This window comes from Zonotrichia albicollis, chromosome 8 (genome assembly GCF_047830755.1).
Source record: "Zonotrichia albicollis isolate bZonAlb1 chromosome 8, bZonAlb1.hap1, whole genome shotgun sequence".
In the NCBI taxonomy this organism is placed as follows: Eukaryota; Metazoa; Chordata; class Aves; order Passeriformes; family Passerellidae; genus Zonotrichia; species Zonotrichia albicollis.
In genome coordinates this window covers 7017823-7045012 of record NC_133826.1, presented here as the reverse complement: position 1 = coordinate 7045012, position 27190 = coordinate 7017823, and the positions used below count along the sequence as shown (strand labels likewise).

Genomic DNA, 27190 nt, shown 5'->3' with positions numbered 1-27190 from the left:
AAAGAAGGGGAAGCAAGAGATGTCAACTGAGGGGAGCAAAATCCAAATATTTGTTCAGAAATGAAGCTCACTTGTCTTGTGTATGTCAGGAGCAGTAGCTTTTCAAAACCTATTTAATCAGTTGCTTGCAGTAGTACGAACACACCCATGTTGAAAATCCAGTTTTGCATTTAAAGAAACTTGATAAAGGCAAGCAAACAAAAAAGAAAAAGGAGGATAATATATTCTACAGAACATGAACTGTGTGTGTTGTTTACAAGATATCTCTAGCCAGCACAACTCTCAATGGACCAATGATAAGGTTCCAGTCTTAGTGGGGGGGAGCTGCAGTTTTAGTGGCTGTGTTACTCTGTCCAAGTTCACCCTGGAAATTGTGATGCCTTTCAGTTTTTCTTCTCCAAAACAGGAATAAAAGTCCTTTCCTCAGTGGTGTTTGTGGAGAAAGGCGTGTTTCAGAGGTGAAATGCTTCCATGCTATGGTGATGGGAACCACAGAGGACTCCAGCCAGGTCAGCAGCATCTGTCTCAAAGTGCCACTTGAACTTTGCAGGCAGATTAGTCCATGTCCTCAAGCACAGCAGTGGCACAGCTGACTTGGTTGGACTCTCTAGTCTGCAGGTGAGAGCAAAGCCTTGTTTCAGGTGAGATGCAGAACACCTGAAATGATAGAAGCCTTTAGGAGTCTGAAAGGCACAATTTTCAAGAGCAGCTGTGTCTTGCCTTGCTGATGTGGTCAAGTGTAAAATGGAGTAGATGCATGGTTTTGGAAGCCCTCTTGAAGTTTCTGTGGGGGTATGATTTTTGGCAGGATCTGGTCATGCTGGGCAGCAGCAGGCTGTCAGAGGGTGCTCCATCTTGTTCTGTGCTGCGAGTTGGATATATGGGGCCATTCTAAAGTGAAAATAATTACTGTGTCTGTTTTTGAAAAATGGCAGTTACTGTCAATTGGTATTTAATTTAGACAAGAAGTGCTACTGCTTCAGCTTCTCTGAAAATCAAGACATTAAATTACACCATCTTGCATTAAGAAATTTGTCAGACCTACAGAAAAAGACAAAACTCATGTTATCTCCTCTGGCACTGCCCGGCAAAATCAAGCTTTCTGACTCAAGGTGCTGGCTGAATGATATTTCTTTCTGTTGTGGGCAGCTTGCAGATGGGTTTGGGGAGTCTTGCTTTGATTTTGAGGTTGCTGTGTCCAGGTCCTCGTGGCTCCCATCCAGTGACACGTGAAGGTCCAGGGCTTGCAGTTACCTCACCAGCCCTAATAATTTGCTTTAGCTACATTTTTAGGATTTGTTTCACATTTTTTCGGCAACGCTTCTTTTTATTCCCCTTTTATTTTTCTAGGCTTGTTGTCATGGTATCTGGCACTTCCCATTCAGATATTAAAATTGAGTGAGTGGTGTCTGTATGTCTGGTTCATTTTCCCTCTCTTATCCTCTCCCCGAGGGAGAGTTTTACGTGGGATGTAGCACACTGTTTGCAAGGGCTTCCTTTGGGGGATTTTTTAATCACGTAGCAGCGTCTCTGTTGGGGAAGGCCTGGTGCAAAGGAGCCCCTTTCACTTGGGCTTGGGTTTGTTAAATCCTGTGTGCACAGGGCTCCCGTGGGACCTCATTGTGTCTCCCCTCGAGCTCCCCAGAAAAGGTTTCACTCCTGCATGAATGAGCTTTCAGCTGAGTCTCTCTGGCATGAAGGCAGTGATAGGAATTTTCTCTGTGCAGGTACCTGATGGGGAGTGCTATTGCTGTTTGGGTATCAGGGCTCTGATGCCTTAGGAGGAGAGTTTGCTTGAGGGATCCTGTTCCATCTGAGGATCTTTGTCGTTGTGTAGGCTATGCAGGTGCTCTAGCTGTGGAACATGGAGGATTTTTTACAGAGGTTTGGGGTTAGCTTGCCCATAGCTTCACAAAAAAATAAGGTAATGTTTCTTAGGAGGGGATCTGTTAAAAGTGCGTTTCACTGTTTGTCTGCAACATGGCTTTGCTCTCCAGTTGTATTTTGAGGATCTGCAAAACTTGGATAGTGCTGGTGGCTGTTTTTAGCCAAGGACAAATCATGCTTCTTAATTGTAGGTGCACTGTAGCATCTCACCGTATCTGGGGCTCTAGATTGGATTGCATTTAAATACAGCTGACCTTTCCTAATGTACAGGGGTGCGATCTTCTCAAAAGAACTAAGGATAATTCAAGTATAGTAATTTGATGGAAGGTTCCAAAACAAAGCTTGTACCCAGACACCTTCCTGCAAAAAGCAAAAACCAAATGATTTATCACTCATGACTGCCTGTCTGGTTTTTGCTTTGAGAAAGATTGTGCATTTTTTCCTAAATTCTTAAAAAAGTGAGTTATCAGGGGGAGAATGTTTTCTTGCTGTTCATGGACAATGTGTATTGAATGAATCCTAGTTTGTACAAACATAAGGAGTCTGTATTGTAAATAAGCTATAGACTAAATGGGTGCTGTGATTGAGCTGCACTAAGCACAGAACAAGTTACCCTTCTTAGATGGGTTGCAGTGAATTGTGACAGTGACAGCCTTAGCTTAATTGTTTGGTCCTAGGAGCACTGTGTGCAGAAGATGCTTGCCTTCTGGTTTGGTTCACCTGAGACTGCAGTGTGCATTGCTGGGGTGACAGCAGGTGATTTTCCTTGGTAAAGAGATGGAGAATGAATGAGACTGACATAACTGGTATAAAAAAGCGTCAGACAAGGAGCAGGTTTTGAACTGGGCTCATGATCAGATCTCATTTTCTCTTGATCTGAATTTTCTCTCTATAGCTTACCTCCTTTTTAAGGTGAACAGCTCTATTTGTTGGGGACTGTTGTGGAAACAACAAGAAAAAAAAATGAAAGTCATTTCACTTGACCCTCTTTGCACATTATGAATATATCATCTCAAGGATATTTATGTAACCTTCTCCAAAATCCTCTGCTTCATACAGCTTTTTGTATGAGACGCAGTCATTCCTTTTCATCCCAGGAATGTGTTTAAAAGACTTCTGAATTGGTTTGAAGGCTCACAGGGTGGTGTTCTGAAATGGACCTGTCTGCTGGAGCAGGGGCAGCCTTGAACTTCAGAATTCTCTTTGGTTTCTCTTGTTTAAAAGACGGAAAGCAATCTCCCTGCCATCCATCCATAGGTTCTATTTATTCCAAACATCTCAATCTTGAGAAACAGTTGGAAAAGTGGAAGAATTATGTGCAGGTTTGCTTGGAAGAGCCACAGGTGGACAGCAAGTTTCGCTGAGCTTTTGCCACAGAGAGAAGCTCACCCCGCGACCAGTTCCTTCCCTGAATTTCACCCAGGTTTGAACAGGCACAAATGGACCTGGGGAGATGTGGAGAATTGGTGGTGTTATTTATCTTTGGGTCCCCAAGGCAGGGTGACTGAAGGCTTTTGCTGTCTGACTCGTGCCTGGCTGATGCGCAATGAGCTGTCAGACGTGCCCTACTTCCCAAGGGAGGGACGCCTGTCTGCAGGGAGGGCAGCTTTAATTAGGTTTTACATTTGGGCAGGGCACAACAAAAACACAATTTGAGGCAGTTCAGATCACTGCTGTCCCATTCTGTGCTTGTTCTCATGAGTGGCTGCTTATAGTGGGGACCATAGTTCTTTAATTCCACAGTAATTTACTTCCAACTAAAAAAGATGGTTTTAACCAGTCTTTCAATTGCCCACCTGTGACCAAGTAAATAAAAGTTCTACTTTAAGTTGCTCTTGGAATAGTTTCTTGCAGTAGGAAGACTTCAGACTTTCTGAGGATGTAGTTTGCTTCTGCTTTGCTTGTGGCAATGATTGTTCTTCATAGAACCAGCAGGAACAGTGTATTTGTAGAGCTTCAGAGTGGAAGAGATTATTGAGCACTTAACACATCCTGCCAAAGCGTTCCCTGGATTAATTTCTGCTTGAGCTAGAGCATAGCTTTCAGAAAAAAAATCAAGCCTTCAGAATTTCCTGTGGTAGAACTGACAAAATGGTTGGTAGGTACTTAAATTTGTGTTACCTTCCATGTCAAAAACACAGAGCAAATGGCTTCCGCAGGAAAACAGCGTTTGCTGTATTGTTTCTAGTTTGCTTTCACTTGCCAAGCAGTGGGATTTGGGATACATAACTCTATGGGTAAACATTAGTAAGGAAAAAAATAATTGTACTCCATGTGAATACTAATGTAGTAATGTTCAGGCTCAGCTTTGTTCAAATTACTATCACAACTTTTTGATCAGGTAGGCAGATTGACCCCCTTATCTCAAGTGAAGGAATCCTTGTGCTGTAGTCAGTTCTCATGGCCCCATCACCAGGGCATCAGTGTCTTGCTTGGAACACGTGCACCAGGACTGGGCTCTTCCTCAGCAAAGCACAGGCACATCAGAAGCAGCAATTTTTCCTTCCATGTCTGATTCTGTGACTTTTATGGCAAGAATAGTTTTAACTCTTGTGTCAGTGTTGCAAGCTTGATGTAGCCTGTGTCAGTCTTTTCATTTCAGCGTTCCTAAAGCACGGCCCAGTTAACTTGGTTTGGCAGGATGTAATCTTTGTGCTGTGCAAATGTGTGTATTTGTGGTTTACTGAGGAGCTTAAATTGCTTTGTGCTTTCCCTCTGTCCTCTTTGTACTTATCCTCTCCTCCTTCTGTCTTTCTGCAGTCATTTTTCTCAAGCAAGTAGTTTGGGTTTTTTCCACTTAGTGGTGGAAATAAACAATTTAGGGCCAAGATCTGTTTCCTGAGATAGATGCTTTCCTACAGGTCTTTCTCGTGATTTCCTATTCACAAGTCCCAGTAAGAGATCTGTTGGCTTCTTTAATCCGTTTAATGTGTGCCCTGTTAATTTTGTCTTAGTCAATTAATAAGCAGTACCAAATCAAGTCCTTTAGAGAAGACCAAGTATATCAATGTTGATTAAATGGCATTCTTAAAATTTATAGGTCAAACTTGTAATCTCATCAAGAAGGTTGTCATTTCAGTTTGACGGAATCTATTTTCCATAGACTTAATTTGATTGACATTGATTTTATTACCCCCTCACTAATTCTTTATTATTGAAGTCCAGTATTGGATATTCTGTAAATTTGCCTTGCTCAGTGTTACACTGCTGGACCTGTAAGTACTTGGGCTGTCCAGTCCTCCCTGTCTGAATTCCAGTACAAACATTTTTCCTTCAGGCGCCTGGAATTTCTTAATCACAAAAGAGAGCCATTAGCCCCTTTTTTTTGGAGTCTGTTCTCTGCAAATAATCCAGATCATTTAATTTAAACATATATAACTTCAGGAGCTCCTGTTTAGCATTCACCTGGGTATGTCTTCACATACCTCTTCAGGTGTACATAATGCCTCTGTCTCTGTACTGTTACTATTAGTATCTCCTGGTGAGTCAGGATGAGTGTTAAGGGATCTTTTTTCAGTAACCTAAAAAAAAAATATATATATTTTGTATTCCAACCTTTACTAGAGGGGTTTTATACCTTTTTAAAATCTGTTTTCTATGCTATTTCTGTTCTAACTTAGAGGGGTTTTTCTGTGTGTTTTCCCTTTACTTCTTAGCATAAATATGGAATTGGCCAATGTAGATTGGCTTACAGTGGAAGTAAAGGAAGGTGCAGGTCTTTGACACTGCCTTTTTCACAGTTACAGGTTTTTGGTTGTATGGATAAAAATGATAAAGGGTGAATTGATTTTTTTTTTTCCTATTTTCTTTCTCATGACTGGTTTTAAGTGCAGTTTTCAGCTCTGAAATGGGACTTTGTCAAATGCAAAACATGTACATTTCCAGCTTGGGCTTGGCTTTGCCTGTTTTGGTTTTTTTTAAGACTGTCAAGTCCTTGATAACTTCTAACCCTGTTAGTGCTCATTTTTAGACTTATTCCTTACCAGATTCTGGGAGGTCCACTATCCATTTTCTGCTGCTAGAGAAAACATTCGGAAAGAGCAGTGGGAATAGCAAGATAACAAGGTGTTGTTTTAGGATCATCTAGAAATATCTCTTGCCTGACCTACTGAATCACAGCATGTGATGAACTATTGGATTCCAAATCACAGAAAATATTTACTATTTACGGTGCTGTTCCTGGGAAGTGTAGCATGGGAATGAACTACAGTGTCTGTGTGGGATCCCACTGAGAGGTCCAGCTGCTTGCTTTGTGCTGCCAGATTGTGTCCAAAGAAGTGTTACCCTTTTGGAGAACATGCAGGAAGAGCACATGATGAAGAAAATAGGGAAGTTCATACTGTTTACTGTATTTTGGAAAAAATCCTTTCCTTTCTTCACCTGTTACAATTTTTAGTTCTTTCATATCTGGAGTCTGTTTTGTCTGACATAAGGTACATTGCTCTTGAGAGGAATTTGAAACTCGTGTTTTTAGCTGCATGTATAAATTTTGGCTTCTTAACTGTAAGTGTTTAGCACAGTAAAACTTTATGATGTTTTCCACAGTCATCATAAAGCTTTTCACAGACAAAAAACTAATCTGAGTTTGTCTTTTCAATTTTTTGAGACTGAAGTGTTTGTGTCAGTTTTTAAACACATGATAATATTTAGGCAAGTTTGGTGAAAATAAAAAGTAAACAAACAAAATAGACCCTTGAAGTGGAAAGCTCTTAGTGGGAAGTATTTTTTCCCTTCAGCTTCACTAGTACAGTGAGGTCTATGCCAGGACACAGCAGAAGGAATTTGCTGATGGAAACAACTGCACCGAGCTTTCAATGGGCTGTGAAGGGTGTGGAGTTTGAGGTTTTAAGATAAAAGGGTATTCATTGAATTAACAGAAATTCAGTGCTCAAAATTCTGAGCATTCACCCTTTTTTGTGAGCGTACAGTACAGCTAATATAGCAATCAGTGGGATATGAATTCATAACCAAATGCTTCTGAGTAACAGGCCTGCTAACCTGTTACAAATTTCATATATTTCTTGATGTCCAGGAGTAAATACACTGACAAGAAGAAATCTCGTTTCTGACCTGTTATTTGAAAGAAAAATGGTATGACAGTGTAATAGTTTTCATTAAGCCAGGTTCTGTAGTCCTGCATGCAGACAAGACTAACTTTTATTTGTTTTGGTATGTTGTCCTTCAGCTGGAGAAAATATATTTATCCATTGCCACTTGGTAATGAGAATGAGAGATGATGATATCTAAATAACTTGAATGTTACTGGAGGACTCAAAGAAAAATGTTATGTAATAGTGATCTCATTATTTTCTTGTATTCACATATATTTCCCTTTCTTACTGCTAGTGCTATCTGTGGGTTTGCTGTCCACGGTCTCTCTTGTGTGAGTACTTGCAGAAGTGAGAATGTTTTTATGGGAGATTGTTGAGAAGTAGTGTATGCCTTGTAGAGGTTGGTCAGTCCATGTGCCCTGAGAATAGCAGTGGCTGGACATGGAAGCCCAGGATCAGACATTGGCCACAAATCCCAGTCAAACATCAGCTACTCCTGCTCTCTGTGTACCTTTGAAGCCCAGAGATGATTAATAGGGAAAGGATACAAACACAGGTTATCCATCTCTGATCCTTGAGTCTCCTTCCCCCCCATAAAAAGATGTTTGTTTCCTAGGGAATGGCTTTCCTCTCCCTAGGATTGTTTAGGATTACATGTATCAAAGATTTGATGTGTTCGGAGGTGCAGGAATTGGGGCTGTATAAAATACCTCAGGTAGGCAAGCAGAAGAAGGCATGGCAGGGAAAGTATCTTTACAGTATTTTTGCTCTAGGTTTTGTGCTCAGCCAGACTTCAGGTCATTCTTGGTTAATGTCATATAACTTGGGTAAGAATATTTTTGCTAAGATTAGTTCAGCTCTCCAGGAAGACAGAGTATGTTTTTATACTTTTTTCTGAAGTTGAATTGATGGGATGGAATTGCTCCCTGGCTGTATTGTATGTTAAAACAGCCATTTCTTCTCTTTCGCCTGCATGTGGGCATTTCAGGCATGAACTGCAGTGTTTCCATGGATTTTTAAAGTCTTCCATTGCATAGTTAGCAGCTTTTAGGGCTTTGATCTGATTTCGTAAGACAGAAGCGCTCCCTGTATTTGTGTTACAGCAAACGCTGTATTTTTGGTGGCGTCTGACTTTGAGAAACACACAGATGCTTTTTTGTAGTCCAGGAGACAAAGAAACAAAGCTTTGTGCTGGGAGGCAGGATCTGTGCCTCCAGGGGACATCAAGGCGCTTGGTGTGCAGCTGCCTTCCCAAGCTCCCCTTCCTCCTGGTGAGCAGGAGCTGGGTCGCTGCTTGCTGCTCCCGTGGCTAGAAACCTCCACAAATGCTGCTCCTCTCCTGGGGAGGCATTTTCACATGTTTCCTTTCTCACTGCCTGTGAGCAGCAGCATTTTGATCCCCTGCACATCAGTGCCGAGGGACAGGTGGTTTTTTGGCTTGCTGTGCCCCAGATACACAGAAGGGTGTATGAGAGGGAGCCTGACAGGATGGTTCACCTGCCTGCTTGGGCTTACAGATTCTTGAAACGTGATTATCTGTGTGTGTTTGAGTTCATGTGCCTTAAAAAAAAAAAAAAAAAAAAAAAAAAAAAAAAAAACCTGTGTTTTCCAGACATGCGAAATAAGTTCAGTAGGATGCTGGAAGGGAAGGGATCTGGAAGCGGCTGTCTGTCACGTTGCATTAATAGAATTGGTGCTGCAAAGCTGCTGCTTGGGAATTAGGAAGAGATCCCTGTGGATGGGGTTCTCCCAGCCCTGTGCAGCCCCACAGCCGTGTGTGTGTGTGATCCCTGCAGTGCCCACAGCACGGCCTCTCAGCCCCGGGTCACTTAGCCCAGTTATACCCGGGTCTGTTCTGCTGCAGACACACATACACACACACACACACACGGGTCTGGCTGGGCAGGCAGGAGCTGCTGAAAGGCTTTTGGCTGCTGCAGGGGCCTCCTGCCATCCCGTGCACAGCAGCAGTTGTTGCACTGTTTGGGTTTGCTGTCATCTCGAATGCTCCAAGGGGAGCTCTAATGTGGTCCCTCGCCCAGCTGCAATTTGGGCTGTCCCTTCTTCTATTTACTTACTGGCTGCTCACTGAGCAGTAAAAAGAGATGTAAAGGTGGTTTTCTGTTCCTCAGCTCCTTCAAGGTTAGTGTAAAAATGCAATTTCCTAGTTTTGTGGTTTAAATACTTCCAAGATTTGTTTATAAACAGCAGCAAAATTATATGTGTGTGTTTATTTAATTTTAAGAGGTGGCCTTGTTACTGGCAGGTCAGCCAGTTATATTTATTGGGAGCTCAGCACAAAACTATTACACAGTTCTGTTGCTGTCAAGCCTCATAGAAGCTTTGCAGTAAACTCCTGGGGAAGGCAGGGTGAGGAGTTGCTGCTTCTTGTTCTTACAGAAGGATCTTCAGAGCAGCAGTTTAAATTTATGATGGCTCCCCCTGTATTAAGGAGATAAAGAAATGGTGAAAAACAGCATAGAGACTCTAAGGGAAAGCAGGGATGAAATGAACAGTGTAAGAATATTGTGCTTCTACTCTTGAAAGCTGTTCCTGTGCTGAAAAATATTGAGTCCTTTTTTCTTTTTCTTGTGTTTCAACAGGGCAGAGTTTAGGGTATGGATTCGTTAACTACATTGATCCAAAGGATGCAGAGAAAGCCATTAACACTTTAAATGGACTCAGACTCCAGACCAAAACCATAAAGGTAAGACAATATAAAATGCCTTTTGCTCAATTCAGGAATGGGAGAAAGTAGTTGGAACTGTTTCTGGCAATTTCATCACTGTTTTATTCTCCATTGTAAGGGGGTTAACGAGCTCCTCCTTGGAACAATGAGCAGACATGCAGAAGATGAAATCTCTCTTCTCTGAAATTGCTGCTATTGTTAAAGAGAGGGGAAAGTAACAGGAAGCTCTTTAAAGCATGACAGTGAGGCTTAAATGTAGAATAGAACAGCCAGAGTGATACCATTATCCATAAACAGGTGAAGTACCTGATGATGTATTCAGAACTTACATGTTTCCTTATGTTTTCATGGGAAATACTTTGTCAGAGTGATCTCCTTTAGTGACACTCCTGTCATTGTCAGGTGTTGAAAGCATGTTTCTTACAAGTTAGAATATGTCATTCTCAAAATAAAAATTTTCTGAATTTCCACATCCTTAATTTGATTTATTTTTTAAAAGCTGGAGGCTTCCCACCGAAGTCTGTTATTTCATTGTTTGTAATAGACCATTAGTTATTCAATGACCTCCTTAAGTGGTCTCACAAGAAAAGCAAGCTTCTACACTGTCACCGTTTTTGCTGCATGGCTGATAAAGCTATTCTGGAACAGCTTGCAGAAGATTTCCACATCCCAAATTCTGACAAATAATACAGCTTAAGGGATGTGAATCAAAAAATTGAACAGGAGCAAACAGCAGATCAGATTCAAATTATCTGAAACTGCTTTGATCATTTTTTGGAATGCTGGCTTTTGATTTGCACCATTTTCTTAATTTTTCTTCTGTAGTTAATTTGTATTTCAAAGCTAAAAGTGTTAATATAAAAATAGAATTTTTACTGTACTGAATGTTGGTACAAGTAATGTCAGTGATGTTGTATCTTGCAAAAAAAGATACAATGTAATGTAGCCAATACTGTGGGTTTTGGCAGTCTGGCTAAAGATTGTGGTTTGGACCAAGTGGTATTCCCTAAAGCAAAAGTATTTATTGGATTCTGGTGTATTTCTGAGGATTGTTTCAAGCAAGTGTTTCCCCTGATGTTTGATCAGTGAGGAGCAGAAGTGCTGAGCGGAGGGTTATGAAAGTGGTGGAGCAGCTGATGGATTTCATAGGCAAGGCTGCTTCCAAACCTCCCTCAGACCATCCAGATCCCATCCCACAGACAGGCATGTGGGCCACGCATCAAAATGCTCACAGCATGGTTTTGTAGAGCTAATGGAAACACTTACAGGAATATGTAAGGCGAGGCAGCAAAATCTGCCATCTTATCAACTGCTGCAGGTGGAAATGCAGGCTTGGACTCAGCAGTTTCCACTTAGAGTGAAAAGTTGCTCTCCAAATTGCTTTTAAAGGCACATTATCGGGTAAAAATATTTTGAAAATGCTTATTAAGAATTCAGTAGAACTTGGAAAATCTAGATCAGTTTTTCATGCAGCACATGTATATTTTGAACATTATTCAGCCGTAGGAAAGAACCGCATTTCTTGTCCCTAAGTACCTCTGCTGCTTTGCCTCTGTTTTTCTTTTTTGTGAACCAGAGCAATACTATTACATTTATAATATTTCAAGGTTACAGAAAACTCATGCAGTAAAAGGCCTCCAGAAACTGGAACCCACACCAGTTATTATACATTTCTCACATGCAAAATTAAACCATTATGCTTTGTTATCATCTGTAGTAAGACTTTTGTTATCTGGGAATATCCTGTGTAAAATCTTATTTGTGGTACATTTTTTAAATTCAGTATAAGTTTTAGAAATTCAGTGGTTTATTTTGGGGTTTGCATGTTCATTAATAGCTTGTAGACTAGCATAGAATAACAGGACATTTTGGGAGGGGGCTTTTGAAAGCTGTTAAAATTTTATAATAAGCAAAGAGATTGATTTAATCTACATGCACAGGAGCTGCATAAGTTCTTCTATGGCTGGGAGGAAGCATAGGGTTTGGGATTTTTTTAAAATAAAGTTGGCTTTATGCAGTTGCCTAAAACGAACCCAAGGGAGCCTTCTATCCCAACAGCCAAAGTTTTGGCCCCAGGGACATCCAATCAGTAGTTTCCAACCCAGTTTTTCATTGCAGAATCACATGTGATTACCTTACCTTTACCCCCTTGGCTTTTTTATATTTTAATTTATGTTTTACTTCTGGAAATCCTGATAAATTAGGTCTGCATTCCCTAGTACCGTGCAGTGGGGATGGAGCTTTCCCAGTGTTCACACTGAGGGATAAATCAGGTGCATTCAGTGCTGCCAGTGGCATTTGTGTTGCTGGAGAGCTCTCTGGTTTCCAAAGGGTTTCAAGGTGATGAGGAGCAGAACTCAGCGCTGCTGAACCTCCTCACTGCCCATTGCCCCCACATGCTGCTTTCCAGCATCTCACTGTCCTCCTTTGTAAGGCTGAAGTATTTAAACTTGTGGAACTACTATATTTAATTATCAGACCAAATTACTTTAGCTACAGATGCCCTTTACAGTTACTAAAAATGCACCATGGGTGCATTAAAAAAAACCTCTCTCAAGAGAACATCTAGAAATGAATTCGGTAGCACATAGTTTTGCAGGCTAAAAAATATTTAGTAGAACAACATTGAGCTGGAAAAGTACTGAAGATTACTTTGTTCTGCTTTATGAATGTGGCTGGGTTTTTTTGCTTCAGAATCAATCTGTAAATATCTTATTGATGGATGGGCTGAACCTTGGCTCCTGTCTGTGTATGTTGGGTAGCTGCAGTCCAGGTGGAATTTCTCTGGCTGCCTTTTGGAAGCTGTTTTAATGGAAAGCAAGTTGAAATGAGTAATCTGTGAAAGCCTTTTACAGTGGCAAATTACTTCTACTGCCAAGGTTACTGTGGTCCTGCTGGCATTGTCGCATCTGTGTCGTGGGCTCTGCTGTTCCTTGCACCTTGACTGAACATGAGGTGGCTCTGGGGAGTTGCATTTGCACTCATTTTTTGACCCCACAAGGCTTAATTCCTGTTTAAAAATAATGCATGTATTTTATGCATGAGGCCCAAGATGCTGTCCTTTTCACTTCTGTAACATTTTTGTGGCAGCTTAATGTTCTCTTTCTCTCCTGATGCCTTGCAAAACAGCCATGCAGTCACAGGAGGAACTGGCTTAATAGCAGGATCAGCAGAACAGCCAGGCACAGTCGGCTCTGATGTGTGGACTAAAATAACTGGAGAAATGTTCTTTTTATTCTGTCATTGTTATGATAAATAATCCCTTTTCACTCTAGCAGCTAAAATATTTATGTGCATTTTATTTAAGTCAATGATGCCCTTTCAAGTCAAAGTTGAGAGGTGACGATTTACAGAATATCTGTTGGGGAAAAGCATTGGAGGGAGTTGTGTTTGGTGGTAATAGGTTATACACATTTTGTTCTTCCTCAGCTGATCATAGTGCATATTTTATTTACGCCATTTCATAGCAGCATCATCTTCTTGTGAGAGCGAAAAGCTTCACTTTATTTTTACAGCTAAAGCTTGACATAATTCTGCAAAACAGTTTAGAGTGAGGGAAGAGACAGTGTGTTGAAATAAATATATATTCCAGAAATTGAATCTATTTTTAGAAATTAAATTTGCCCATCCATAAAAGCATATGAAAGGTCACTGCTGCTGTTGAAGATTGCCTGGCAATTCAGTTGCATCAAATATCAGAAGGAAAATAAGATGTGTGGTGCATGGGGTACAGATTGTTTAAACTGCTGCTTTGCCCTGAAAAAAGGACAACGCCTGAAAGGATGCAAGGGAAGTGTTTTACAATTTACTTGGGGATTCAGGTGACCTGGCCTCATTGGAACAAGGGCAGAACAGTTTTGAAAGGAAGTTTGAAATCTAAAAAGAGCCAGTGACCCCCCTGAAGTGCAGTCTTGTGCACCCCTTTCTTCCTTTTTCTCTGTTGCCTGAGAAATAGGTTTGCTTCTTCCTTCCCTCACAGGAGCAGGTACATGCTGTGACACTGCTGGAGCTGGGCAGATGTCCCCAGAGAGGGGAGAAGGAATCTGGGTTCACTGAGCCCTTGACAAGCTCCAGTTTTAAAATCCATCGAAATCCATCGTATCTATCCGATGGTAAAATACCAAACAGATAAGATGATTCCTCTGTGCTCAGAGACTTTTTCTAGTTATTTTAATTTTCAGTTAAATTTAATAAATAGCATGGAATTCTGTATTCTTTATTCTCCCATTTTGATCAATAGGTCTGGATGGTCCTAGTTTAAAATACAGCAAATAAGGCTGTGGGAGAAAGTAATGCTGCTTTTTCTGAAAATAAAGTAGTAACATTACTGCTGAAAGATCTTCCTATTTATCTTGGTTTCTGTGGCATTTTTCAAAATGCCAGCTATTTCCACAAAACCCAGGCTCTAAATCTGTCCATGTTAATTCTTGTAATTGTCCACAAAACTACAAACCATCCTGTCACTGTAGGGTAACCAAATAACAGCAGCCTCAGACTTCTCTGTCCTACAAAGTCATTTGTCAAAAAGATTGCCTTCCAGCCGTGCTGCGCAGAGGAGGAGGAGGGATTGCAGCAGGGAGGGCTGGGGAGGAGACTGCATCTCCTGGACTCCTGGGGAGCCGTGGGGGAGCTCAGCACAGTTTGGGTGGCAGCCAGAAGGTGCTGGGCTGCTGACAGCGATGGTAGCAGAGCTCTGGTGTTGGGTGCCCTTGGTGCAGTGCTCAGCCTAAACCTGGTGTTTTCCAACCGTGTTTTTCCACAGCCTCCCCAGGGCCACCGAGCCTGCTGGGCACTGCCTGCAGCCTCCTGTCCCTCTGAAGAAATGGGATGTGCAGGGCTGGGTGGTAAGGAGAGGGTGTACAGAGAAGAGCTTGGATGCTCTGCAAGGAGGAAGAGATGGAAGGTTGGGATGTTGGAAGGTGCTGGGAGTAGCTGGGTATGTTGGACTGCAGCAAGGAGAGATTTGCATTTTTGAGTGTCATTGTGTGCATTGAGCCCCTTTTTTCCCCCCTTTTCTGAAAATTCACATTACAGGCACAAACTGCAGATTTTGGGTGTAGCTGTTGTATAGCTCCGTCTAAAATTAACTGCTTGGTCTTGTTTATGGTAGCTCACAGTTAGTCAGAGGGGTCATTTGCTATGGCTGCTGCTCCCCAAGACAAAATCTTGGACCAGAAACTTGAAAGATGCTGCAAACCTGGAAAGCCTCAACTAAAGTTGACTCCTGTTTTGCTCTTTAGGAGCCTCTGTCACTGTAGCCCTTTGGACTTTGTGGTGCTTGTTAACAAACCTTCCTCCACTCTTTGGCCTGCGGTGATACTGGTGCTCAGAGGACCTTTCAGTGCTGCTGGACCTTTTAGGTCCAGCTTTGGTTCTGCTGCTTTCAGCAGGCACCAGAGAGTCTCTGCCTCTTAATTTCATGCATCTTTGCTTAATCGGGATTTTTCTTTTTACTGCCTCAGTTTTGCCAGTGAGTCCTTTTCACTCCACCGAGCCAGAGCAATTATTTCTCTTAGCCTTGCTCTTGATACAGCCAGGAGTGTTCCTAGGTTATTATCTATGGATGTCTTTCCTGAAATGATGGGATAGACCATTGTACCTGCAATTATAATTAATCTCTGTAAAATGGCATTGAATCGCTCAACAGTAAAGTGCATCGTCACTCCCCTCCATCCTCCAGCCAAGGGCTTAGTGAAGAGAAAGGACAGAGCAGTGCAAGAATCAGATGTGAAAGTATTCCACATCCTGGTCTTCAGCCTCTGGATCAGAGGGCTTTTGTGTTTGCTTGTTCTGACAAAGCACAGAACTTTCACAGGAGGGTGTCTCAAATCTGGTTTTGCACAAAATTAGGACACAGTTGAGGGTCTGGAAGTGGTTGTGAGGAAATGTCTCTTTCTGCCATAGCCTGTTCACTGGTGCTAAGATGATTTTACTTCTAGTCCTGGATGTGCATTAAACAAGTGAAACTGTGCTTTATTTACGTGTGAGGCTTTTGAGTTGGTTGTGTTAAAGCTGTTCCAGTTTGTACTAGTGGGACAAGGGGCAGCAAGTGAGGGAAGGGTTGTCCCCATTTTAAACTGGACTTCAGGCAGAAAAAAGCCAAGTGACTCACCCCAAAAATCACACAAGAAATCCTGTGTCTCGGGGAGTCACAAAAGGACAAAGCAAAGTCTCTGTATTAAGGTCACCAAGGAGTCTGGTGTTTTTGAATGTTACACAAACTTTCTGAAAGCTGCCCAGGGAGTCACTTAACACTGACATCCAGCCCCTTAGCTGCTTGTGGCTGAGAGGTGCCCTGGGTGAGTGATTGGTGTGGCCCTTGGGTGCCTGTGCTGCACCCTGATTCAAGGCTCCTGCATGGTGTCCCATTCTCCAGGTGAGGAATGGTAGGTGCAGAGCAAGGCACATCTCAGAGAAGGTTGGTATCTGCAGAATTAGCTGCTTGGTTGCTGCTCAGGTATGTCCAGGGCGGGGTGGCTGCGCTGGCAGAGCAAATCATTCAGGAAAGATGATGCAGTTCCTCTTCAGAGCAGAGTTAAATTTTACAAGGAGGCTCCTAGAAGTGGACTTGGAGATGTTTGAGAAGTCCAGGATTAGCACAGGAGTTGAAGGCTTCTCTTACAGGGAGCAGCAGCAAAGTGGTTGAGTGGCAGTGTTCAAATGGCTGCTGTTGCTTGTTCCAGAAGATAAATGGGATGCGTTCATGCCTCTGGGTGCCTTTGCTGTGGGCTCTGGCTTGGGAAGGCCAGACCATTTCAATTTATGTTCTGAAGAGTCTCGAGGTTAGTAATTCTTCAAAAAGTTTTCTATATGGGAAAGCAGGTAGGAAATCAATAGGGAAGATAATTACTTGGAGATATTTTTTGTGCACTTGAAGAAAAATGTGCTTTGCCATAGAAGATATGAAATGCTGTACCTTCTGATGCTGCAGTGGTGTTGGGAAACAGTGGTGCAGCCTCTGGAGATCACTGTTTATTATGAAGAGAAGCCCTTACACAGGCTAATGCTCAATGTCAGATGAGAAATGTCCTATTAAATGTTTTTCATAGTTATTATAAATGTATTTATAGAAACTAACATCTGAGGCCAGCAAGCCATTAAATGAATTCTACAATATTTTATTATCTTCCTTGCAAATTTGACCGCAGAACTCCTGAATGATCTTCTGCAGTGAAATCCAACACCATGGTTCGACCTTCAACCGTTGTACGAGCGGACAAACATTTTAATGCTGAGAAATGCCTGGGTCAAACAGTAGCTTGGTGTTCTCTAGCTCATTATTTGGAGTCCTAGCCACCACAAGGAATTCATACTCTTTTCTGTTTCAACGCTCTGTTTCATTACAGGGTGCTAACACTGCCGTGAGCAAAGGAAAGGAAAAAAAAAATCATTTTTGAGTGTGAATATAAAGAATTAATGCAGCGTCCTCACGCAGTGCTTTGCGGTTTGCAGGGATAAAATGGGAGCTGGTTTTTGCTCCCATTTTAACTCACACAGCATAAGGAGCTTCTGGTGTGATGGAGGGTCAGGGTGGGCGATTTCTTCCTTTGATAGCTCACACACGGGAAGACATCCCGTCCTCAGCACTAACGGAATAATAGCTTGAAAGCAGGATGGCACACTCTAACCGATCGATTTGTCATTGGCTGACCTCAGAGGGAAGATGAAAAAGATTCAGAAGCAGATAAATAATTGACATTACTAGCCTTGAGTCCATTCAGCTCCGCAACCTTTTCTCCTTGATATTAAAGACGGCTGAGTTGCTTTTGGCAGCTTCTTTCTTTGGCTCAGGCTCCCCTGCAGCCTGAACGTTTGATTGCAGGAGGAAATAAAAACTAGACCTGAGCAGCAATAGGTGTTCACATGTGCTGTGAGTGGAGGGTTGGGAGTGTGAGCAGCCTCTCCTTCCTCTGCTTGCCTGCAAGGCCCACGGGAGCAGAGAGCCTTCTGTAAGTAGAAGTGTATATATATATAAAATGTCAGGCACTCATTGCTCTGGGAAGTAGTGTTTTTTGCATATCCCAATACTTTTCATCTTCCCTGTAACGTGGCATTTGGTTAATGAATGTGCCAGAGTGAGAAACCCAAAGGAAACCCCTGGCTGTTTGCCCAGGAACTTTATTCATTTTGCTGCTCTCAGTTTTGAGGAATAGGTAAGATCCCTACCCTCACTCCAGAGAGGCTCTTAAATGTTTTTTTAAACTGTTATTTCTAAAGTAGGTTAAACTGTAGATGCCTGAACTCTTACAGTGCCCTCTCAAGGAGAGGCATTTGCAGAGTGGGGAGGGAGAATCTGCTTTTCCAAATGCCCCAGCACCAAACCAAGCTGTAGGTGAAAGCACCATGTGATTGTCCCTGGTATCCCCAGGGTCTGGATTGAGCCTTGTTACATAAAAGCCAAGTGATGCCATCATGTGTGTTCTGGTCCTGGGTCCGTCAGAGGGGTGTTCTGAACCAGCAGGGAAGTGATGCAAATGCTGTGCCCCATCAGGGCTGTGGCACAAAATATTTTCTACCCCAATATCCTTCTTCCTTTCAGCACCTGAAGGTTTCTGCTCTTCTCACGTCTGCTTTGTGCTGTGTGCCTGAGCTTGCCTCCATTGATGCAAATGTTTTCTCTAACCTCTATTTCATATTTCTTTCCCTGAATTTTCCACCGCCTCTCCCCAGCCTTCTCTGTAAATGTTAGACTTAAAAGGTTATGGACAAACATGTTAGTTATAAAGAAATTGCCAAAAACCTTAAAATCTAGTATCTTTAGAGTTTGTCTGCTATTATGCAGAGAAGACTGTGGAAGCAAATATTAGTCATTAACATAATTTTCTGTGTTGAGTCAACATCTATTTTTAGGTGTGGAGTGCATAAAGACAACTCTTTGACACATAAAACACATAGACATGCATTTGACATCATCTGTGTTCAGGCTGAGGCTCGGGAAAAAGGGAATACAATTGCTGAATGTATTGTATTCGTGATGGGAACCCCCCCCCGCTTCCTTCCTAGACACATTTTAAGACAATGCAGGAGAGCACTGATCTGTTTATATTGAAATAAATCAAAATGAAGTGCAGAATATTCAGCTTGGTTTCCAATGCTTTTTCAGATGTGCTGCAAAGTAATTCATGATCTGTGCTGAAAATTTGCCATTAGGCTTTATCCAGGAAGTGTTTTTATTATGTTAAATGTGTTTATTCTAAATGTATATATTATTTTAAAAGTGCAGAAGGCTTTTTATGCACCTATTATAATTATAAATCTGATTCATAGGTAGAAGAGCAGTTAAGAGGCTTGAATTAGTAATTTTCCAACAGCACACATGCAGAGCCACAGCTAGATTTTCTTGTTTGCTCGGTCATAATATTTTATGGTCTGATTCTGGGCTTTATAATGCAAGGGAACTTCTCGTGATAAATTGCAGATCCGACAATGAGTGTCAGTCTACAGCTCCCTGAGCAGATGTTCATTTAGTCTAATTTCACCAGTACTTTACTGTTCATCCAGAACAGATCTTGCCAGCTCAGGATGCAAACACAAAGAGAGAGAGCACAAAAGATCGCTCTGCAAATAACCTGATCTGTTTCAGACACTTGGAGGGGGAAAAGAAAAACATGCGGGAACTTGAGCGTGCGGGGCTGGCTACGGCAAATCATCCACACACCCACAGCCGTGGGGGGGATTCACAGAGCCGTGCGTGGGAAGGTGCACATTAATCCACCTCTGAACAACGGGGTTTTATCACTGCACTTCAGAACCCTTGTGTCTGTTTTAAGGTCTCTGCAGCTCTTCCTTTGTTCCTCAGCCTTTCCTGGCTCTGCTGGTTTGGCAGAACAGGTCCTGTCTGAACTGCAGGGTTGTGTCTTGTGAAAGAAGAGAACATGATCTGTCCAAAATGCCCAGGGTGGCTGTAGCTCACTAACACTCCTCTCTTTTCTCTCCTAGGTGTCGTATGCCCGTCCAAGTTCGGCCTCCATCCGGGATGCGAACTTGTATGTCAGCGGCCTTCCCAAAACCATGACCCAGAAAGAATTAGAGCAGTTATTCTCACAATATGGGCGCATCATCACCTCACGGATTCTGGTTGATCAAGTCACAGGTTAAAAGAAAACTTTTCTTGATAAGTGCATGGTTTTTCTTTTGGAAGTGGCAAAATTGGTAATGTCTGCAGCTGGGTTTTTTTGACTTGTAGTGTAAAATGCAGTGTCTGTTTCCTTATAAATGTAACTAGAGGTATAACTGCTGCCTCTTTAATGAGGAACTATCAAAATACAGAATATTGTTTACTTAAATTCGTTGGGATTGGGAAGAGGATTTTTCTTTACAGGACTTGCCTTAATTTGCAAACCACCTATTGTGAGAAGTTGAACCCAATGTTCAGTTTGTTCGTTGCATAAATGAGGCTGTTCCTACGAATATTCATCTCTTCACATGTTTTTACTTCCCAGGGGTTTCTCGAGGTGTGGGATTTATCCGTTTTGATAAGAGAATAGAGGCAGAAGAAGCCATAAAGGGACTAAATGGCCAGAAGCCTAGTGGTGCTACAGAACCAATTACTGTGAAGTTTGCCAATAACCCCAGCCAGAAAACAAGCCAGGCACTCCTTTCACAGCTGTATCAGTCTCCCAACAGACGCTACCCTGGACCACTTCACCACCAGGCTCAGAGATTCAGGTAATTACCTGGAAAAGAACTGAGGTTCCACCAGCGACAACAATGTGGGGCAGGTGCTGTGCAGGAAAATATGCTTTAGTTGCGTAGGCTGACCTGATTTTGTTTGTAAAATTAAATATTCTTTCCTGGAGAATGAGGAGGAAAATCTGCTGACAGCAGTAGTCATGTTGTATTTACTAAAACAGCTGAAGTACTGTACAATCAGATCTCATGAAGGCTCACAGAAAAAGGGAGGTCAGAATAGAGTTACTCTGGTAATCAAATGAGCAGTGACTGTCCTGTTCTTTCTCTCTTTTTGGGTAATGCTTTTATTTTCTGCTATATTACTACAGTTTTGATGCAGCTTAGACTTTGATGTTAATGACAGTGGATTGGTAGCAGGAAAAAAGCTGAGTCTGTCCCAGTCAGCAGGAGTATCATTAAATTTATTAGCCTGAGATATCCGCTCTTAGTATAAAGAGCCCTTGTGTTAGTCTTTGGTGTGAGGCTTCAGATGCTTTTGGGGATGTTTTATGCTTTGCATTCTGAGCATACTGTTTCCATCTGATGCATAAGGCAGAGTTAGCAATATGTGATGTTCCTATTACTTTCATACTTAATAGTTCTCAGGCAACCCAGCTTTCAAATAAAAAAGTCTGCCTTCAAGAAAGAAAACTTGGACATATTTGCATAACTGAGTTGCACACTGGCTTTAGAGAATTATTCAGAAGTAATTTTAGTTTGTCAGTGATGGAAAGTGCTAATGAATTAAAGATCATAAAAAGTCAGTCATTGGATACATTAAATTTACACTTGTTTTTGTGTCTTTGGCATGCAGCTGTGTCCATTGAGGTTATCACTGAATCCTTCCATGGACAGAATGACTTTATTGTGCTGCCATGGAAAGCAGATGATTAAATTCTACCAAATTTGGTGGTCAATTTAGATTTACATGTCATGAAGGATTAATGCTAAATATATATAATAAAATTGGGAGAATGTATTATACTAAAGCAGATTATCAAAAAGTTTTCCTGTTCCAGCAGTTTTGGACTTATATTTACAGTTAATTTAAAAATAAAATATTAAGGTGAGCAGTTAAATTACCAAAAAAAGTTGAATTATTTAAAAAAAAGACAAATCCTAAGTGCATCTTTTAAAACCAAGCTATAAAGGTTAAGCTTTTCTCTAGACCGTAGACAAGTTTAAAAAAGGCTTTTAAATGCTCTGGTGGAAATTTAAGCACAATCTCAGACTTAACAAAGCAGGCTGGGAGTTGTTAGGCTCCTTAGATGTGTGGGAAACTTGTTGAACGTTTCTTCTTTGAAAATGGAACACTATTAATAATAGTTCCATTGAGCGATCTTGCCATCTGTGAGACATTAACCCAAAGACCCTCCTTCTCTTTTCAGGCTGGACAATTTGCTTAATATGGCCTATGGCGTAAAGAGGTAATTAGAATTCCACAGATTGCCAGATGTCCGTGTTGGCACAGATTGGTGCTACAATTTATTTTTTTTTAATTCACTAACTTTATTTTTTTTATCCCTTCTTTTCTTCCACCAGCATGTCAAATTCTTTTTAAGTTTGGACTTCAGTTGGTTTTGTTACTTTAAAGGCCTCACGCACAAGTTCTGTGGGGTTTTTCAACCTTTTTTTATTTACAGGTGGGCTTCTCAAATGGTTTAGGTGCCACAGCTACAAGCATTGAAATTGCAGTTGCTCTGCTAAGTGGTGCTTTTTACAGAATCAAAACTATCAACTGGAGTTTTTAACAAATCTCTGATCTGATAATGGAAAATTTAAGTCAAAAATCAGAATTAGGCTGCTGTGGTCTCTCACAGTTAAGACCACATCATAAGTTTGACTTGAAAATACAGCTGTGTGCACCTCAATCAGCCCAAAGTTTCTTTTGTTACAGGTTTAATACTTTGAATTTTTTTTTCAGTCCTTGAAATTTGTTTTTTTGTTTGTTTAAAATAGCTGTGTGTTTGTATGTGCACGCATGCGTGAAAGCTCAGCTGATCTGTCAACATTTCTGCTGTTCCATGAGTATGTTTGGTAGCTAAAATGAGATGATGTGGTGTTAGTGTTTCTTTTAATGGCAACATCAGCATAAGCGATCCTTGCAGCAAAACAAAGGTGTAGTCTTATTCCTGATGTTGCCCTAAAATGTCCAGATTAAGATGGGAAGGTACTCCTTAATCTTCTGAAATGGTCTACTCAACACACTTGAAAATTGCTTGAGCTTTTGTTTGAAGCTCATCCTCTAAAAGGTATGGTAAGTATATCTCTACAGAAGCTAGTAGCAGACACTAAGGTGGGGTTTAACCCCTCAGTAACTCAGTGCAGCTCTGAACTCTTGAATACTCAAAAGAGGAAAATCAAACCAGAGCTCCTCCCCAGCAGCAGCAGTGCTGGTGTTCCTGGGCACGTTGGTTGTGTTGGGGTATCCTGAGTGGGGATGGGGATGTGGGGAGTCAGAACCCCCTGATTTTGCCACACTGCCCTTCTCCTGTGCTCTCCCACCTTATTTGTTCCTTGAAATCTCATCAGAAACATGGAAACTCTCCCAGCTGAGTGTCTGTCCAGGTGCAGGTCAGTGTCAGAAGGATGGGTTTGTGCTGGGAGGCTTGCCTGGGTTTTTGCTGCTGCTCCTTTGCTGGAATTGGGCTGGTGTGCGGTGCAGGATAGGCTCAGCCTGAGCAGAGGAAAAGAGCGATCACCTGACTTTATACGTTATACATCTGCTTTCTCAACATTGTCTGCAGCATTACTCTAAAAACACAGCAGTGTTCAAAGTCATTTTGCAGGCATCTTAAATTAGTTCTTATATCCTCTCAGCAAACCTTGGCAATTGTACCTGCACTAGCAAAACCTGAATTTATAGGTGCAGGGTGACAAAAAATACCACACTGATAATTTCTGAAGCTGCTTCAGAAGCAGGAGATAGGCTCTCCCTGTGCTAACTGTGTGGTACTGATGGAAAATGAGACATGCTGATGTGGAAAAAAGGTTTTATTGAGGCTAATTTCAGATCACTTGCTAGAAGCAAAGCTCCTTATGCGATAGGTGATCTTGTATTTGTGTCAATACACTTGCACCAGTTTCGTGCGTGTTTTGTTGGATTTACAGCAGCTGCTGTGCTCATGGCACATAAATAGTTGAAAGCTGCATAGCTCCTAAAGGTTTCCAGGGAAAAGCTGCTCTCCAGTGAACTGTAGGAAACTTTAACCCTTTGCATCAGGGCAGCATTTCTTTAAAATGCAAAGCCTTATAATGCATTGTGACACGCACGGCTTTGCATTGTATGGGTTTTATTTCATCCTTACTTAGAGCATGGTGTGTCCCTCAGTGTTGTATTTCACATTAAATTTAAACATTCCAGAAAGGCAGTGTTTGCTGGCTTATGTATGTTGCTGGCACAGTCAGCACTGGCCAGTGATTGGGCTTGAAGTCCCAGCTTGCAGATTTCAAAATGAGCTGAAGCTGTTGGCTTGTACAAGCCTGGCTGTGCCTTATTTCCAATCCTGATTTCCACCTGCAGTGGAAAGAGCAGTAGAAATTGGCCTTGTCCAGCCTTTCTGTGCTGAACTGTTCTGATAATGTCACTGGTTTCACTGTGCGGTAGAGAAACTAAAATGTGTCGAGATAAGGATTTGCAAAAGTGAAGTTGAGTTGGAAAATTGCCATGGATTTTTAATAAACTGTCTGCAAACCTTCCTGAGGATCTGATGCTGTGAGCATTTGTGAACTGCTCATTTACAGCACAGCTACACCCTAGTGATGATCCTCAGCTTAAGATGTATATTCCAAGTGTCTTCTTTTTCCCTGAATATACATAAAAAGTGCCGTCAGGCGTCAACAGAACAGTGAGCAACCATCAAGTGTGTAGTTTCCTTTATGGTTATTTAATATACACTGCATAATACTGTGCAGATTGCGAAATGTGGAAATTATTACAAGTGTAAAAAGTTTTGGAGAGCTCAAGAACTCTCTCAGCAACAGAGTATCTCCCTCTGCTCCCTCAATCATCGCTCAGAAAATCCTGAGGAATTATTATTCCATTCTGGTATTGAAACTCATCATATTGAAGGTACACGTGAAACTGGATTTTTTAAGACGTTTCCTCTGTGCAGTTGTTACTTTAAAACATATCCCAAAGTGTAGCTTCAGAAAGCATGTCAATTTTTTTTCCACACTGATGAAAGGAAAATTATGTTGATCCTGAGGGCTGATACTGCTTAACATCTTCATTAATAACCTGAGTCATGGGCTGCGCTGCGCCCTGCTCGCATTAGCTGGTGACACTAAATTGGTGAGGAGCAGGGGCTGTCACTGCTGCTGGCCATGGCTGCCACTGGGGAGACCTTGGAAAGCTGCAGGAACACGCTGAAATTCGGGACAGGCAAATGTGGAGTTTAGCCCCTGACTGCTGCCTTCAGCTGCCTACGAGGGGCTTTAGAAAGAAGGTGAAGCCGAGTTTTTCGCAGAGGTCAGACGCAGGAGGACAAGAATCAGCAGTGACAGGCTGCAGCAGGGGAAATTCCACTTGAGGATTAGAGAAACTCATCTGCAGTGAGGATGGAGCGCTGCAGCAGCGGCTGCAGGAGCGGCATTCCTGTCCTTGGAGATTTCCTAAGCTTCCCTCTGCAGGGCCATGAGCAGCTGGTCTCATTTGAGAAGTTTGCCTTGCTTGGAGCAGGAGGCTGATCAGATGATCTCCCTAGATCTTGCCCAGCCTTTGTTATCCCGTGATGGATCCGTGTTCCTAAACACCTGGCTTTATCTGCTCTCTTTGGATATTCGAGGTAAAGTCCCAAAGGACAGCGAGGGAGAAAACAGTAGGGTGCTCTGTTGAATTCTGGGAATTAGTTCCTGCATTGTCTTTTTGAAGGACCTAAAGCCTGTCATGGAAATGAAGCCTCACAGTATGAAGGTATCAGTGATGTGCTCATTAATTGTATTTATGTTCTACTTATTCTACAATTGCTGCATAAACCTTCTTGTGTATGCGGCCTAGCTTTAGGATTCTTTATCACCTGGATTTTTTCCCCAGTGTATGTCAATTAAGGACCACGTTAGGAGGAGAAATGAAATCTACCACTTAGAGACATCTCTCTAATAGTATTTTTAGCTGAAGAAGCTACCATTACAGCTGAATCCTGACAAAGGCATTTCTTACTAATCTTTAAAATAGGTCTTGAAGTTTGCTTGGGTTTTTTCGCTGCAGACTAGTAGGAGACGAAGCATTAGATTTCTGTTGTCCTGAAACTTATATCAGTGCTGGAAATAAGTGGCAAATTTCTACAGGCTCTTTTTTTACACGAGCTGTTGTTTATCACAGTGTGTGCAGGCCCTCTCTGACTCAGATTGTCCTCAAGCATTTCTTTTCTGAGGTCTTTGTACACATCTAAGCAGGGCTTATCCTCAGAGGGAGATGCATTTATGCCCAGATTTGGCGATTTCATTTATTTAGCACAGCTCCCCTCCGCTTCAGCAGGAGTTAGAGAGCAAGGGTGGCTCTGTGGTCATCTTCCAGGGACAGGATCCAGAACCTTCAGTACCATTGGCTTATTTACTTTAAAGTCTTGGAGCCCTATAGCTCGTGCCAAGAGATATATTTAGAATAGACCCCTCTTTTTGCTCGGTAGGTTTTCTCCGATCACAATTGATGGTATGACGAGCCTTGTGGGAATGAATATCCCTGGTCACACCGGGACTGGATGGTGCATCTTCGTCTACAACTTGTCCCCCGACTCGGATGAGAGCGTGCTGTGGCAGTTGTTTGGTCCCTTTGGAGCGGTCAATAATGTCAAGGTGATCCGCGATTTCAACACCAACAAGTGCAAGGGATTTGGCTTTGTCACCATGACCAACTACGACGAAGCTGCCATGGCCATTGCCAGCCTTAATGGATACCGTTTAGGAGACAGAGTATTGCAAGTTTCCTTTAAAACCAATAAAACCCACAAATCCTGAATTTCATATCCTTACTTACTAAAATATATATATATAAATATATATACGAACAAAACAAAACAAAAAAAAAAACTCTTCAAGGCTTATATTCAACCATGGACTTTATAAGCCAGTGTTGCCTAAGTATTAAAACATTGGATATCCTGTGAGGAACAGGAAAGGATTTTATAATGCTTAGAAAAAAAAAAAACCTTTGATGCATTGAATGTTCTTTCATAGCTGTCGTTGTTGAATATAATATACATAGATAACAATGTGCAGGGATTTTTACCCGGCCAGCTAGTTTTACTACCTTCCTTGAAGGTGGGTCTTTTTAAGATGACCATTCACTCATTTGAAAAAATAATAAAACAAAAAACAATTTTTACGAACTAATGGGATTAAAAGCGAGAAAAAAAAGATTTGTTTTCTTTTCTGTTTTTTCAAAACATTGATTGAATCAGATTGGTAAACCCCCCACACAAATTAAAGAGGAACAATAAAAATTGCAAAAAGAAGAACATAATTTTGCAACTTTTTTTATTTTTCCTTTTTTCTTTTGTATCATGTGAACTAAACAGTCTTCTGTTAGGGAATGGGGTAACGGGGGATACCTGATGACATAACAATTTAAATAACATTAACAATGTTGCCAAAGAGGTGGTCTCTTTGCTGAAAATGGGTTTCAAGAAAAATCTATTTTTATAAAATATAAAGAATTTTTACAAGAGAATCTGGATTTGAGAAAAATATTTTGACTGGCTAATTTAGGGGAAATTGACAACTTTGTCATGTTCATACTGCACTGGTAACTTTTTAGAGATCAAGATGTGTGTTTTAAACTGGATTAGTAGATTGTTTTTTGAAGGATGGGCTACAAACAGATGATCTTCGTATCTTTTCATAGCATGTAATAAAAATATTAAATACAGTACGGGAGAGTGTTCTTCCCAGG

At 41.6% G+C, this 27190-nt stretch overlaps 1 protein-coding gene across 10 annotated transcripts in view; it reads left to right on the top strand.

Moving 5' to 3' along the window:
- ELAVL4 (ELAV like RNA binding protein 4) overlaps positions 1–26510 on the top strand; it is a 61912-nt gene extending 35402 nt beyond the window's left edge. For 9 of the 10 annotated variants that reach the window (XM_074545821.1, XM_074545819.1, XM_074545826.1 and 6 more), the window contains exons 3-7: positions 9542–9645; positions 19567–19720; positions 20070–20295; positions 21687–21725; positions 25908–26510. In XM_074545821.1, the coding sequence (XP_074401922.1) occupies positions 9542–9645; positions 19567–19720; positions 20070–20295; positions 21687–21725; positions 25908–26256 (872 nt within the window). In that variant the 3' untranslated portion in view covers positions 26257–26510. The remainder of the gene's footprint in view (positions 1–9541; positions 9646–19566; positions 19721–20069; positions 20296–21686; positions 21726–25907) is intronic. The other variant, XM_005482240.4, reaches the window with a different exon arrangement.
- The last annotated feature ends 680 nt before the right edge of the window (positions 26511–27190 follow it).